Source organism: Vollenhovia emeryi, unplaced genomic scaffold (genome assembly GCF_000949405.1).
Source record: "Vollenhovia emeryi isolate VEMERY1.0 unplaced genomic scaffold, V.emery_V1.0 DF939195.1, whole genome shotgun sequence".
Classification (NCBI taxonomy): Eukaryota; Metazoa; Arthropoda; class Insecta; order Hymenoptera; family Formicidae; genus Vollenhovia; species Vollenhovia emeryi.
In genome coordinates, this window is record NW_011967171.1 from 797,393 (window position 1) to 814,498 (window position 17,106).

Here is a 17,106-nt window from a genome sequence, read left to right on the forward strand (position 1 = left end):
GGTTGGGCTTCTGGTATATCGAAATGTACTATTATCGATATTATAACGTCTAAGGCCGGATTCAGACTGAACGCGATGAGCGTACTATTATCGATATTATAACGTCTAAGGCCGGATTCAGACTGAACGCGATGAGCGATGAGCGACGAGTGATTATCCAATGGGCGAACAGGTTACATGGGAAAGCGTATAGTTTTCCTATAAAGACTGTACGCCCATTGGATATCGCTCGTCGCTCATCGCTCATCGCGTTCAGTCTGAATCCAGCCTTAGACGTTATAATATCGATAATACATTTCGATATACCAGAAGCCCAACCAAAACTCCCTTTTCTGAAAGACTAAAAATCAATAAAATAACTTTGGGAATTCCATACGGAAAATTTCTCGTGTGGTGTTGAGGCCGGATCCACTTCTCGCTCTCGTCGCTCCGAAACTCCCTTTTCTGAAAGACTAAAAATCAATAAAATAACTTTGGGAATTCCTTCAACATCAACTTATTACAGTAGTACTCCATCCGTGTTTTATGCTAAAGGCAGCACCGCTGTTGAAGACTTCTGATACTCGAAAAGAACTGGAGATTCGTGCCAACCCGCTAAACTTACAACCGCCTGTTTACAAAATGTAGTCAAGAAAGGAAAAACATTCTGATAAAACCACGATTTATGCCATTGTAGAAGTAAATCTATCTATCGAATTGTCAATTTCCGAGAAAATAACGTAATATGCATTTCATTTCGGCAATTGCATAAATCGAGGTAAACACACTCTTTCTTTTTAGCGGTCGGTAATTCCATAACTAACCATACCCGGGGTGCTTTCGCGACGTAGATCAGGGTGATCCGGATCAGGATGATCCGTGCTATGATTGGTCAAATCTGAAATTTCGTAGCATCACATTGAAATTTTATTCAATGAAATTCCAGATTTGACCAATCATGGCACGGATCATTTTGACCTGCGTCGCGAAAGCACTCCCGGAATTCCTATAAATCATAGGTGGAAATTATCCTTAAAAGTGTCAAAATAGTACCGAAAATTTCGACTCAGGTATGCTCCCCAAAAGTCAATCGGTGACTGACTTTTATCACTGAACGATTATCACTAAAAACGGCGAATAGTCACTGATTTACAGTTACAAGTATACCACTGCGATTTTCAGTAGTGTACTTGTAACTGGAACAGCGAATAGTCACTAATTTCCAGGTACAAGTATACTACTGAAAATCGCAGTGGTATACTTGTAACTGTAAATCAGTGACTGTTCGCTGTTTTCAGTGAAAATCCACTGATCGACTTTTAGAGAGTGCATCGCGATACTTTCATCAATACTTATAAGAAAAGAAGAACAAGAATTCCCCAAAGTGGCAGTTGCGCGGTTAGTGTATCCTGATTAGTCTCACGTACTTAATATACTTATATAGTATCTCTGGCAGTATATATAGAGTTTCGCGGAGGCCCCTCTAGAATTCCCTTCCACGAAGTCCTTCCTCGACGTATCCGCTTCCCTTCGTCGGAGAATTAAAGGAATACTTATAACGCGAGCGATATCGAATCTCTGTGTGTAAAGTGGAAGTTAAAGCTTCTAAAAAGTATTTTTCCCGCGAAGGAGAAAAATGTTCTCAGGCTTTACGCTAAAATACGTATGTCCGAGTGATTTTTTAATCATTCAGGGCTTTGGAAACTAAAATTATCGCGCAGAGACCCAGCGAGAAGTGACTAGTCGATGTCGATTCATTTCTCACTGGGAATAGAGACAATTCCACGTCTTGTTTACGTCGTGTCAGTCTGCGACGGTCATCGGTAAAAATGTAATTTCGAAAACGGGTCCAAGGATCCACACGTTCGATCCCTTTTTAGAAAAACGCTCGGATGGAGGAGCGTTGCGCAAAGGGATGATCCACTCTCGGAAACGGTCGCTGCGCGGAGCAACGTGCACGTCGACAAATTGCGTGCACGCGAATTGCATGCGGAACGTTTTTACGTGCTGTACGCGCGGCATGCGGAGCTCCTTTTTTTCCCGCGTGCCCGCGAGCCGAAACAGGACCGTTCGACTGATCAGCGATAAATTGTGGCTCGGAGCCCACGATGTTGCATGTTTAATGCCAGCCACGGCCATCCTACCCAGGCCCGGCTAACGACGCCGATGCAGATTTATGCTAAGGGAAACGGAAAAACGATTGCTCCTAGATTCGATAACGTCCGATGAATAATGAAGGAAGGAAGACTCGGAAGGGAACCCCTGACGAACTCCCGATCGTCCTTTTGGTAATACGAGGCGTAACGAACGCGAGGTGAGACCAGACCCCGTCCGCAGTTTTGTCCCGCGCCCTCGTATCCGGCTCTCAAGAGAGCACAATGATCATTAGACTCAAAAGACCGACTGCCTTTCCGCCTTTGCTCCCGTCGAACGTTAATATTTCACGCCGCTCCGTCACAATGGACGTAACGCGATACTTTATCTTCTCGTCCCAGTCGAAAGATCTTACACGTAAAAACAGGTCGTCTCCCCGAAAGATTTTAACAAATAGCAAAGATCCACGTTAGATTGCGCGGAGTGGTTGTACAACGAATTATTGTAAAAGGGTTGTATCGTCATATCAAAAACTGGCCGTCGAAAAAACCTGCCGTGAAACGGCGAAATCGTTCTAGAGCGCGGAACTGCCGCGTAATAGCGCAGGCTACGACGCTCCATTGTTAAAAGTGATTAATCTCGGGGGAGGACGAGGAGGAGGATGAGGAGGAGGAGGAGGAGGGGGTAGCGGGGGAAGGGGAGGGAGATACTTGCGCTCGTCGCGAGCCGATATTATTAATATCAATGAATATCGTTGTCCGCCGGAGGAAAGGAAAAACGAATATTAACTCGCCGCGATCATAAATCACGCATTGTTTCTGCCCGTTACCGAGGTCCGAAGAGTACGCGTCATTGTCTGTTTTAGCGGCGTAGAGCCATTACGAACTCTGATTTATGAACGATGCGTGTCCGAATAGGTTTCGCGGGGCTGCGCGAAGACACGCTCTCGCCCCCCCCCCTTCTCCGGGCGAAGGTAAATTCCGAACACCCCCCTTTTTTTTTCATTCAGGCGGATAGGAAAATTTGAAAATGTTTAAACAGCCTTCGGATTGCATCCAGGCGGCGACGGATGAACATTCGCTCTCTGACGGCCTGCGTCAACGATGCTGGAACTCGGCCCAAGTTCTAGTTCCGAGAAACGTGTAGCCAATCTAGTCTTGCTCTCTAAAAGTCAATCGGCGGTTTATCACTGAAAGCGGCGAACAATCGCATTTGAGCCATACGAATTTTATGAATTTTTTAAGAGAAAATTCTCTCCGTGTGCAATTTTCGGTAGTATACTCACTATTCCCAGTGATAATTCACTGATTGACTTTTGGAGAGTGCAGCTTTCATGGGATAGCTGCGAGTTGATTGGCCGCACATTTCTCGGTACTAGAACTTGGACCTAGTTCTGGCTAGGCCAATCGTGGACGCAGGCCTTAAAAGTCAGTCAGTCAGTGGAGTATCACTGAAAACAATGGGTCTTCACAGTTGAATAACTCAGCGCTACGTTTATAACTGTTTTCAGTGATGACGCACCGATTGACTTTTAGCGAGCACGGTGCGCGAAACACGGGTAGCAATTGTCCGTGCCATGCGCGGAACACGCGACGAAGAGACATTAGAAAAGATCGAAATAGACGCGTGCCTTTTGAACATTTGCATCGCCCGGATTAACACCCGTCGCCACGAATGTTCTGCACTTGCTCTCGCGTCACGCTGCTCGTGATAAATTGAATGTTACGGACATCTGTACAGTGTCTCGTCTCGGCTGGAAGTGCCTCGAGCGCGAAAGCGCCGAACTCGAGCTGAAATATCGCGATTCGAAACGGCCAAACGTGAAACCGAGCGCAATTCCGGGGCATCGAAATCCCCGCGTAATTTCTGTCAGCCTCTCGATATTACGTATGCCGTACGCAGAGGAAGAGAAACGAAAGGGAGGAACGTGCGCGAAAGCGCTCCCGTAATGCGAGATCGACGAGATATCGCGGCAAAGAGTTTCTGTTAATTGCGCGCGGTGAGTAATTGCTTATGTCGGGGAAGATGGATCGCGCGACGGTAAGTCCGGCAGTACCAAAACAGGAATGGACAATTAGCCGTTCCCCGTTCTTTCGTCAGCGGAATTTCGCGATCTATCTTTGTCGGCGCGAGTGTATCCAGTTCTCAGATCCAATGACTAGGACGAAGTGCGTTTGCCTCGTGCGGACCTGATAGATCGTTGGCGGTCAGCACCCGCTCGAGCGAGAACGGCCCGCGAGCTCACCACCGAGATTTCAGATAATCGTGTACGCGCCGCCAATTCCCCCGATCGTGTCTCGCTCGACAGATGTTCGCGAAACACGATGACGTTGACGACTATTCCGTCGAACTTATTCCGTCGTGACTTTCGTACGCGCGTCTTTCCTCGTTGCTACCGGCTCTTTTTTTTCTACGAGAAGAAAATTTCATATCTTCGTGCGAAATTTTACGGCCAGATGGGAAAGAGCGTAAATAATTTCCCTCCCCCCCCTCGTACTGCTGCACGAAATTGCGCTATCGCGAAAGCTCAGAAACAGCGAGAAAGTACAAAACACACACCCGACATACGTTCGCGAAGGCGTGCTGAACACTTTCGGATATTCTCCAGACATTCGCTCCCCTTAAACTCGCGTTCTGTATCAAGGAGATGTCAACGGGAAAACATTTTTTCAGCGAGATTCCTCAACCTTCGCGGGTCAATGAACTTGAGGGGAGGCCTCTTGGTCAAATCGATCCTGCGAAAATATCCTTCGGTCGTTGATTAGCGTAACCGTTATTACACGGCAACATACTAACTCGCGAAGCTTGTCAACGGTACCTCGCTGGTAAAGATAAAAGTCGAGCGGAAGAGACGCGGTTGCCGTTTATGACCGCGGACAAATCGTCGACGCGCAAGGTGCGATCGCTGGTGAACGGAGGCCGCTCCTACGGGTCCCCCGTTTACGACCCTCTCGTTCGTCGCCGCGCGAGTTTGCCCGCGGCGGAAACTTCGCCGGATGTTGAATCGCAGCCGCAAGCCAACCTCTCGGTAGCTTCAATCACGATTCAAATCGGATTGCTCTCATCGCGCTTATCGGCCAACCGAGCGTGCCCGACGACTCTCGCGGCGATGCGACTGACGCGATGAGACGCCCGTGTGCCATGAGGGCAACCGTTCTAGCAGATGGTCTCCAACGGCGCGGTTTTGGTGCTCGGGTTTTGCGTTACGCTGTCGCCCATGCTCGGCATCCCGTGGCTGGTCGTGCTGTGGCCGTTACCCTGTCTTCCGGCATTGGTCTGCGGGTTCCTGCTGAAGAATCTCTTGAGCGCCGCACGGACCTGCGGCTGGCAGCCCACCGCTGCGAAGATCAGCACGCCCTGGAAGGCGTTTATCAGGTCGGTGAAGTACCAGATGTACTGCGGCCCGCCGACAGCCCATGAGACTACGTCGGCCACCCAGGTGACACCCATCACGATCACTAGTTTCATACATATGCGGCCCAGCGTCGCCCTGAAAGCAGAAACGAACCGGTAAAGCTGAATGCGAGATATTTACTAAATCTTGATTTCAGCTTTTACAGGCCAAGAAACGACTTGGTTTACAATTATTTCCCGGTTCACAACCCAGCGAAAAATGACTCGACTCGACATCATTTCGACGGATCATTTCTCACTGGGAAGTCGATGAAGAATCTGGTGAATGTCATATTGAAATCAAGTTAAAGCCATGTGCAAATCAATAATCAAGTTGATATTTAGAAGATTTCATCACGACATCTGGGAAATATTCTGCGTAGATGTCCAGTCATATTTCAATAGATATCATATCGAAGTCGAATCAATCTCCATTTATCGACTCGACTTGAATATCATTTCTATACTGTATGTCAATTAAATCCTTAAAAATTGGTCGACACCGATACCATATCTTCTGTTCATCAAATTGATACGTATACATCTATAGATGTTAAATATGTATACGTCAACAAGATATCGACAAAGTATTATGCGTATGTCTATCGATCTTCTTGCGAGGATCAACGAAGAAACTACCCATACAGCACAGCAACATTATAGCAATAATTCATCGCAAGATTACAACATTGCCTAAATGCTGCGAAATGTTGCTGTAACGCTGCTGCAATCTTGCAGCAACGGTAAAATGTCCGCCTCCAGAAATATTACAATGTAATATTACAGTAACATAGCAATACAATGCATGCATAATATATGTTTTCTCGAAGCGCGGTGTGCTTCACTTCTCTTTTAGATTCATAGTAAATGAAGATATGCAATTTAGTAATATACATTTGTATACACCAACTATTGAGGTAAAATCTCTAATCTTAGTAATTAGAATTTAAGTAACAACGATTTCCGTTTCGAAACATTTTCTGGATTGAACAGAATTAATCGTTAATTTAATCAATGCCAATAAGTCCGCGGATTGATACGCAAAACGTAGTAACAGTCACAGAACAAAGTAATGTAAAATATTAAGTATAGAATTTTCAATTTCGTAGACGGGACAACGAATTCTCAACGTTTTTTTGTTGTTTTTCCCTCGGCGCGGTATCGTACGACGTTACGCGGGCCAACGTTTACCTGAAGGTCGCCGCGTTTTCATTCGCTCGCCGAACGTCGAGCCGGCAAGCAGTGGCGAGAGTCGCTCCGTGCGTGGTATTACTTTTGCGTTATCGGTTTCCAAGACTCGATCGCGATAAACGCAGGGATAAAACATTATTGATTTGCACACCTTTATTAGTAACAAGTAACGTTCCTTGATTAATCATTAAGTTTCTATCACTTGCAAAGAGAAACGAATTGTACATTGAGGCGACGGTTCTTTATCAACGTGTACCTAGATATTTCACGAGATTAACACATCTAAAATATGAATGTAAACCGTGGTACTTTGTCGCGGTTACATCTCGTTTACGCAACGCGCTTTTAATTATCTGTCGATGTCGTCTAATCTGTTCCATTTTCGGGGAAAAAAGAGAAATTTGTACGACTTCGCTCTGTCGTTCTTCGCAACTCGAACGGGCGGGAAGTAAAGAAAGTCGCTTATTGCACGTTACATTATTTCTTTGCCGCAGATTATGCTTCCGTTGCATTTTATATCGCCAATTCGAAAGTGATTTATCCATTATCCTATTCTTCCGAATCAAAAATGCAAGTTGTTAGTTTGAGTAATTTGTATGACAGAAAGTCTTGGAAACCGATAACGCAAAAGTTAATAATATTTCGTGTGTCACGGTATTTCACATCGCGTACGGGAGTGCCGGAAATTTCGCGCGATCGATGATTTTCGCGAGTGAGTGTTGTGTAAGTGCAACAAGGAAATCTTAGAGGAGGAGGAGGCCAAGGAGGCATCGGGCAACGGCGGAGAAATCGTGAGGTAAGTGTCTTACATTTTTATGTTATTTGCTACTTGTGCAAAATAAAGCATCTGTTCTGTTTTTATTTTATTTATTCAAATGATTCGAACGAGGATTCGAATAAGTGTTAGAGACAAAACCATGCGTATTAAATTTTGTGAGTTTATATTTAAAAGGGAGACTTTTTCAGTATTCTATATAATTATTATATTAAATACCTATTTTATAGTTTAAAAAATATAAAATATTAAGTATATTTAATGCAATAATTTCGATTTTACATAATTACTCTATAATAATCATATACATATTTGTATTTTTACAGTTTAACATATATAGTTAACGATGTACAACTGTGCCGTTGCGAATCGTATCAGTGAGTGATAAATTACGTTTTATTTTAAATTGACGTTGCGCATATAATTACTTTTTGCATGTATATAAATACTTAAAAATATATAATGCTCAACTACAAAGCGCGAAGCGCGCGTTTTGTCATTTCTAGTAAACTATAAAAGCGAGATGAGGAAACAATATACATATTACAAGCATAATTGTATCAATATTTTAAAATAATATTGCTACAACACTACTAAAGTAATATTATAAAATAATCTCTGCAATATCTATGTAACATTACACTGCAATATGCAATGTTGCAATGTTGCAGCAATGTTGTTGCAAGCTTTTGTGTTGTATGGAGTAATCGTCATCAAATCAAACGGTCCGAAAACTCATGTTCGATAGCGATTTGATCATCACTCGTGAACCTGGGCATCCATCCAACATACCTATTCTTTCCAAGAAGCGCCAATGCGCGTACAATGTGCTTTAAATGTACATTTAAATTCGTACTTAATGCACATATTTGTCCCGTATTTAATGCGCATTTAATGTACCATGTGACAGCACATTTAAAAAAACAGTACCATTGACTTCCTATGTACAATTTCTCACGCATAAGCATGTATAAATATAGAGAATTGTATAAAATTATGTATCTGAAATATGCCCAAACATGTTAAATTTGCGCATTTCGAACACACAATTAATGTTGTTTTGAAGCAATGCAATAAAACGCGCATTAAAAGCACGTTATATGCGCATCGGCGCTCCTTGGGGTATCCTCGCTTACATTAACTGCTATACCTACATTAATTTTCTTTCCTATTCAATGTATATTACCTTACTCATATCTCCTCCCCCCCCCCTACTACTATTCCGTTCTGCTTTTTAATCAAGACCCTTTCCTTTCTCTTTTATCCGTGTCTTTTCAGATTTTCATCAAAATTTTCCCCCTCCCCTCGTCTAACTAGCCATCGCAAAGAAACATTATTCTTTCCTCCTTATTTCTGCCTACACTGTTAAACTACTGAATGCGAGACTTACAGGGTGACTCTGAAAGGCCGCCCACTAATTACATAGCGTTGTTTCTTATTAAAAACTGACAATGAGTCGAAAAAGTCCCTGTATCATATAACATCATATGACTTCGAGAAATGTGTTTACACGGAATTCCGAACTGGCGCGTCCTCGAGAATCTCGAGTCTCAAAAATGGTATGACGAGACGATGACGATGGTGGAAGGTAAAATACAAGTAAAACGTCACGCGAAGAGAACCGTGTCTGTAATTTCAGCCAAGCTGTCGGTTAGTGCGAGGACCGGAGAGGCCGCGGGCGCGAAAGATCATGAGTGGAATTGATTGTAATAGCCCGGTTGACATTTCGCTATTGTTTACGTTACGATCGTTGTGCTAGCGACGTCGCTGAATGCGATACGAATGCAAGAAATTATTTATCGCGCCGCGAGACTACTCTCTCCCTCTCTCTCTCCCTGACGGTCAATAAAGCAATCGTACGCCTCGCCGAGTGACTGCACACGCGACGTGCGTAATGAATGTAAATGGTTACACGATTAATTGACATTGTTCATTTGATATGCGAGACCGCGCCTCGTCTCGCTAATAAATAATAGATTATAAATTGACGCTCTATTGGCTTTTCGAGGCTTCCGTCTCTCCCTCGCTTTCTACTCTCCTCCCTTTTCGTTCTTTCCTTAAAATGTACACGGCTGGACCAGTTCTGCGATTTTCGCGTCGTCGCTAGAGGTCTGCGTCCACGATGATACACAGTTGAAAAATTTGTGTTAAATTTAACAGATATATGTCCCAAACGGTCCACACAAATTTTTGTGTTAATTTATAATAACATAATATGGATATGTTAAATGATTACACTAATATTCTGTTAATATTTTAACACAAAATAAATGCAAATCTCAAAATAATTGGAAATAAATTTTGTGTAAAATTAACATATTTTTAATGACAAAATGAATTTAAAAAATGTAATTTTTACATTTTAGATATGTAATAAGACAAATAACGGTTCAAAATCACACTCACTTATGTTATATAGAATAAAATCGACATTTTATTATGTAAATTTTAACAGATAAATCTTGTTACTAATAATATAGAACATATGTATTGTATAAGATTAAAAAATAAGTACACATTGTGTTGTTTTAACATTTCTATTCAGTTATTTTAATAATTTAACATTTCAGGTCAATTAACACAAGAGCAATATGTTAAATTAACACATAATTGTGTTAAACATTTGACACAAAAATTTTAACCGGAATTTTTTTAACAAGGAAACACAACTTTTCCAACTGTGTACTAGCAAAAGTTATGGTAAAATTTCAAAAACTCTCATAAAATTCTTCGAAATGCCATGTTGTACCACGATTACATGATTTCCAGGATAAATTTTAAGAAAAAATTATCTCCGTGTAGTTTCGAGAAATGTGTAGCCAATCAACTTGCAGCTATTCCATAAAAGCTGCAAGTTGATTGGCTATACATTTCTCGGAGCTAGAACTTGGGCCAAGCTCCACCATCGTGGACACTGGCCTTAGGAGAGCGAAATTCTTCACGCGGACGTCAGAAAGTCCCGTTTATATCGTCGCCATCCGTTATCAGGCGAGTCGCGCGCGAGGTTCCGCGAACGAATGCGCACTCGCGCGCCGGGCAGCATCGATTCGATACGCTCTGCATCCCATACAATATATGCATCCCATCGCATGGGGGGCCCCGAAGTCAAAGCGTTATTAATGTGCCCCGTCAGAATGTTCGCGGTCCGTGACGCCGGGCGGTATCGCAGAATTATGGCATCGTTACGTCGCTCCGCGCGACGTTATCCTGACGGTTGCGGCCACCGAGAATTCTATTTTCGTGGGCGTGGCTAATTATTATGAACGGACCGCGCGTGCAGTCACTCGGCGGTCAGTCGCGAGCGCGAAACCCTGCGGAGGGAAAGCTGACGAGCACCGAAAATAACGTTGAGAGGAGAGAGAGCGGCAGGGAATGGCACGACAAAAATGATGTCGGGAATGATTTGGGAATCCGCGTCTATCGACAGGGATGACCGGAGCTGTCCTCGCGCGAGGGTGGTCCGGCGACTCGAGTCGCGCGAGAGTGTCGGCGAACAAGCAGAAATTGAGATAGCAGCGGTAAAGCGCGTGATACGTCGTCTCAATTACGAGCCTTATCGCTGTAACGGTGTAAGGTGATGATATCGTACACGAGCGCTGAAAAGATTTAATCTTGAAGGGGGATCTAAACATCTCTCTGCCTTTACCGTACGGGTCCTAAGCGTAGACGGAAATATAGAGGAAGGTCCCCTATAAGAGGCTTCTATAATACAAGATAGCAGGTTTTCGACGTCCAACTTCAATCACAAATCTTTCATCGCTACGATCACACAGTCTAATCAATTTTTCCACACGGAGAGAAAAACGTAGCTACCGTAGCTAAAAACTGCACGTGGCAACAAAATTTTAGTTGTAAAATATGGACAACTAATATTTAGTTGTGACAGCCAAATACATTTTGCTACTGTGCCTATTGTATCAGGCGACAGCAAATCGTTTGCTGCGCTTTAGAAATTTATAGTTATGGCAGCAAAATAATTTTAGCAACCCATGGTTAGCTGCGCTAGCGAAAATTTGTTTTTCAGTGCACTAAACAGATTTTCCTCCAAGGGCAATAAATTCATGGCGGAACCAATAGACGATGCTTATTAATTTACTAGAAACCCCGGCTATCTCGTATTACGAGCCTATCTCGTAATAGGGGACTTTTCTCTCTCTAAAAGTCAATCAGTAAATTATCATTGAAAACAGTACATAGTTACTGATTTGCAGTTATAAGTATAGCACTGCAATTTTTAGTAGTATATTTATAACTGCAAATTAGTGACTATTCACTGTTTTCAGTGATAATCCATTGATTGACTTTTATAGAGCGGTGAAAACTGTGCCACCTTTCGATTTTCTTGGCATAACTATCTCTCTAAAAGTCAATCAGTGGATTATCACTGAAAACAGTGAATAGTCGCTGATTTGCAGTTATAAGTAGACTACTGAAAATTGCTGCTGTATACTTATAACTGTAAATCAGTGACTATTCACTGTCTTCAGTGATAATCCACTGATTGACCTTTAGAAAGCTCTATAGAGTAATTGAAGTAGTCGAAAAGTCCTCTTTTCGCGAATCTGAATATTGTACGTTATTATGGAGGATATTATTATAGAGGCTGTGGTGTCCTGAAAAATCTTAGAGGCTTAAAAAAGAAAAAGAAAAATAATCGTTCTGCATTCTGTACTTGATAATATTTTCTTATACTTTTCAGCATTAATTGCGCACAGAATCAAGGTTTTGTTTTTTTTTTCCTGAAAGGCACAACGTAATTGGTCAAAGTTAGAAAATAAGCGGCTGGGACTACACATCCACGGTTGATGCTTAAGCGTAAAATAATTGCAACCGCGGGAGTTGCGAAATAAACGCATCTTGTCCTCCGCGCGAGAGGGATCCTGTTTTATAAACGAGGTAATATTACGCTTCCGTCCGAAGCTTCCGTTCCGTAGAAGCCGCTACGCGATATTAACCTCCGCCGGCGTGTTCTCCGCGTGAAAACTTGATCCGATCGCGAGCGAACAACCTGCGAATAAACCAGAAAGGTTTTCGAAACCGTTGGCGAATAAATGCGATACGATCAACCGTGACAGCTGTCGCGCATCGAACAAAGCGCGACCGGAAGTGGGATGTATCGAGCGGAGCGTGTGGAAAAGTGCGATATAATTTGCGCGAGGGTCAATATTACGAGCCCATGGCGAACAACAATAACCGGAGAGAATTCCTACGGGAGGGAAGAGGGCGGGGGAGGGTGGAGTGCGAGCGAACGAGGTGGAATGGTCCACACGTGGGAGCTCCGTAAATATTGAATCCCGTTCTGCGCGCGGCGGGCCGGGCGTGTAACGCGAGACAATAAGGAGAAGGAACGGGGGAACAAATGAGAGCGCCAGAGGAGAAACGCGAGAGTTTCAGGAGGCAACGGCCTCCTGGTACAAAAGACCCGGAGGAAGATGTCCATTATCGAGGATCCGAGGAAGCGGGAAAGAGAAACGTGTAATTCGAGCGATCGGCGATGTTGCAGCTTTTCCCTTTTTGACTGTCACTCTCTCTCTCTCTCTCTCTCTCTTTCTCTCTTTTTCTTCCGTCGTCGAGCAAACAAACCGAATGAATCGTTACAAGACGCATCTGTAGGTACCTATGTGAGAAAAATCTGTTTTCGAAATATATAGATAGAGTTTCTTTCTTTTCCGTTTGCGCCACGCGCGGCACGACCGATCGCTCGAGCATTCTCGCGCATCGGTTCTTCGTGAATAATGCGATTTTCGCAGCTTTCGTATTAAATATGTGATAGACCGTTAAGCGTTTGCGTACCAGTGGTTTCGCCGAAACCATCGCTTCCTGTTACTTTTACTAGTAACTCTCCGATTTTGAAAGAAAACCACCTTCTTCCCTTACGAGAATGTAAAGGGTTGTGCCCACGATGCTAGAACTTGGTCCGAGTTCTAGTTCCGAGAAATGTGTGGCCAATCAACTTGCAGCTGTTCCATAAAAGCTGCAAGTTGATCGGCTACACATTCCTCGAAACTAGAACACGGAAAAAGATGTAGCTAATATTTAGTTGTGACAGCTAATACTTTGTTCTAATTAAATGTATACTAAGTATAATCACTAGTAAAAAGTATGGTAAAATTTAAAAAAAAAAATAAACTCTCATGAAACTCTTCAAAATGCCACGTTGTCCCACGATTACATGATTCTCGGGATAAATTTTAGGAGAAAATTCTCTCCGCGTATATAACAAATATTTATCTTGCTAAAAGGACATATTTTTTTGTCTCGTATCAGACTTGACAGAAGTAAGAACAATCGACGTCACGTTTCGCGTTAACAACAAGATGAGCCGCGGATGAGCCGCGATTCCGCCGAGATTTCACGTTTCCGCGCACTTCTGACGTGACTTCGAGCCCGCGATGAGCAGGAGCGGGAGTCGCGAAGTTATTATCTCGTTTAATCGACGGAGCGGAGAGTGAGAGAGAGAGAACGGTGGATATTGGACGGGTCGCGCGAAGGGACGAGCTAAACTCGTGAAAGATGAAAGCGACGACGCCGCGGGAAGCGGCAGCGCGGGGCGCGGGCGAAAAGCGATCTGAAATAGACAGCCGGCGGGGAGCGCTTATGCGCGTATATTCGTGGTTGCAAATAAATGTCAATCTTCGCGGACGGGCAAGAATGGCGCGGAAGGTCCGCGAACTCGACGACGGAGTTAATTGACACGAGCAGACGGCCGGAGAGAAATTCGCGGCGCCCGCGCGACGATGACTTGGGAAATATCAAATGCGGCCTGATGCCGGGGGTCTAGGGGAAGGGTCGACGACTTGGGATAAAATTTTAACCGCCGCGCCGCACCGCGCCGCGTGTTTACTCGGTCGTCAGGCGGCTTTCGAAGTTTCTTGACGTTCGCGCGGTTAATCATTCATAAGCCATGCGGCGTACGCTATTTTTAGATGCGCGACGCGGCCGCCCGGCTTTGCAATCAACGCATACAATTCGCTACGGTACTGTTAGAATGCAATCATCGCCGCGCGCTGCCCCGCTGCAAAGGGTCGCGGAAATATGTCTTCCCTCTAGAACCGCGCCGCGCCGAGCCGCGCGCCGGCGAGCGGAAACGGCACGGCAATATTATGCTAAAAGGAAAAGAGGGTAGAAACACGGGGGCACAGATAAAGAAGAACGAGTTACGAAGGAAGTGTATAGCGGCCGCAATTGCGATAAGAAAAGTGTGCGTGCGTGTGAGGAAACCGTCTTTGCCGAGAGCAGACGCGTCCGCACTTGTACATCTCGCTCGCGACTCCCGGTGCTTTTTACCGAGAGATCCACATATAACGATATAACGTGGGAAAATCCTTCTTTCCGCGATTTAAGCGCGAAGCCACCAAGTGGCGGCTTACGGGCGACAGACGCAGAGCCAGATATCGCAGAGATATACCTTTATAAGTATATTTATACGATTCTCTCTCTCTCTCTTTCTCTCGTTTTCTACGCAGAGACTATTCTCGCGCGGTCGCGAGTACACAGAAATACTGTCGTTCGCGGACGTGCGGAGAGGATGTCGGTATAAAATATTTTTTGCCCGTGAAAATCCGCTGTCTCGGCACCGAGAGGCGAGGAGCCGAGGAAACACAGATCTCCACTTTGCGCGACCGCGGGAGGAAAAAGGGGTAGCGCGGCGACGTATAGTCGCCTCGGACTTGGGTCCGCGCGCACGTCGCGTCGCACGGCACGGCACTCATCCCTCTCGACAGTCGTCGCGAGTGTTCCACACCGCGTTTATGCCTCCCCGCGGCCATCGCCTTTTGTCAGAGGACATAATTCGTGCCTGCCTCCGGCATACGTCAAATCGGACGTGACGTCCGTACGTTATTTCGGCGCCGCGCCGAAACTACCCGGCTGGGTCGCGTGGGCAGGCGTGGGACGACGTTTTAAAATGTCAGGGCATCTTTTCATTCGCGACATTTTATTTCTTTTTTTTTTCCCTCGCGGATGTATATATCGCGCCGTGATCGCGCCCGCGTGGCAAATATCGTCACTCCGTTTTATAGAGGAACGCTGGTTGTCGCGACGCCGTTGCGTTAAACGATCTCTTTCAATGCGAGTGTTATCAATTATCGGGCTGAGTTTACCCGTGGCGTCCAACAGAGACGTAGAAGAATCTTTAAAAAGCAGCGACATTTATCTCGATTTTCACGAGCGTATTTATCCATTCTAATCTCGACACGTGAATTCGTTGAACTATAATCGCAGTTTTACTGTCCGTCCTCAACCTTTAAACTGGACCGTAACGTAAAGTAGAACGTAAAATGGCAGAGACGAATAATAATTTTCCTTCGCGTGTCTCAACGATCGGCGATGTTTATCTCGTTCTTCTCCGATGACAAGAGGACCGGTGCAAAAGTCGCCGTAAACTTGGCGTCGAATAAAAAAATATATTTAAAAAAATTACTGTTGATAATAATCTACTCTCTAAAAATATCAATCAGTGAATTATCACTGAAAACAGTGACTATTCGCTGCCTTCGCTGGTTGATTTTTGGAGAGTACATACAAATCAGGACAGCGAAAGTCAAATATTAAAGTTGAAAGGAATAATTACAATCATGTATTTTAAAATGTGAGAAACGAATGGGACAATAAACTAACGCAATTAAAAGAGTAATAAACTTCGAACATCGGTTCATCTTCAGCGCAGCGGGGTATTTAAACGGTTGCCAATAAATAATTAAACAGTCATAAGAATGAAAATGTAAAAAGAAACATAAATAAGAAAAAAAATTACGTAAATCGAGGTAAAATAAAAATATATAATATTGGTATTCTCATCGACGTATGACTCTCGCAGATTTTCGCCCGGCAATTTATCCACGTCGGGGTGTCCCAGAAACTATGCGAACGTACGCGATGAACGAAATCCGTTCTTGTCGAAGGTAAAGCACAAACTCGGGGATGAGGCAAAATCTGCATATGCTATTACGTTTCCTTTGCCAACAATGGCCGTATTGTGTTCGCGTACGTACATCACGACGGGCAAATAGCGTCGTCGAAATCGCGAATTGGGATCGTCAATATCAATCCCGAAGAGAGCGAGAGGACGTGAGCGGATCGAAGGGACGCCGGGCGAATGGAAAATAACGATTGCCTGATATCGGCTGCAAGATAATAAAATAAACCCCCCCCCCCTGCGCGCCAAGTCGGCGCTCTATAAAAAGAATCCGTCTGTAAATCGGAAGGTACGAGGTGTCAAATGCCTTTGGTCGTAAAAAAAGAAAACTGAGAAACATTTTGACGTCAAAACTTTCGCGCGTGATATTGAAGCGCTTTTACGTCTCGGCGTTTCGCGTATCAAGTTAAATCTTGATAAATAAAATTGGAATTGAAGATCCATTTTGGAACTTAAAATAGTGCAACGTAAAAAACTGCAAGCTATAAAATATAAAACTATAAACTATAAAGATAAAATGTAAAATTATTTGCAACGTAAAAAAATAAGTTTTCTAGGCTGTTGCTCGCAAGTATATACAGCACCGGCCAAAATGATATCGCCTTTAGGTTTTCTGAACACAACTTTCGTCAGAGTGCATCGAATGTGCTCAAAATTTTACAGTACCATAGACACCTGATAACAGGTGCATCTTGTACATGAGGGGTAATTAAATTAAACAAAATATACCATGATTGTCGAATTAGTCATTCGTGTA

At 44.0% G+C, this 17,106-nt stretch overlaps 1 protein-coding gene across 1 annotated transcript in view; it reads right to left on the reverse strand.

The window, feature by feature from the left end:
* Positions 1-2,781: 2,781 nt before the first annotated feature.
* LOC105562109 (probable G-protein coupled receptor Mth-like 1) overlaps positions 2,782-17,106 on the reverse strand; it is a 204,284-nt gene continuing 189,959 nt past the window's right edge. The window contains exon 7 of the mRNA XM_012012658.1: positions 2,782-5,563. Within this exon, the coding sequence (XP_011868048.1) occupies positions 5,230-5,563 (334 nt within the window). The 3' untranslated portion in view covers positions 2,782-5,229. The remainder of the gene's footprint in view (positions 5,564-17,106) is intronic.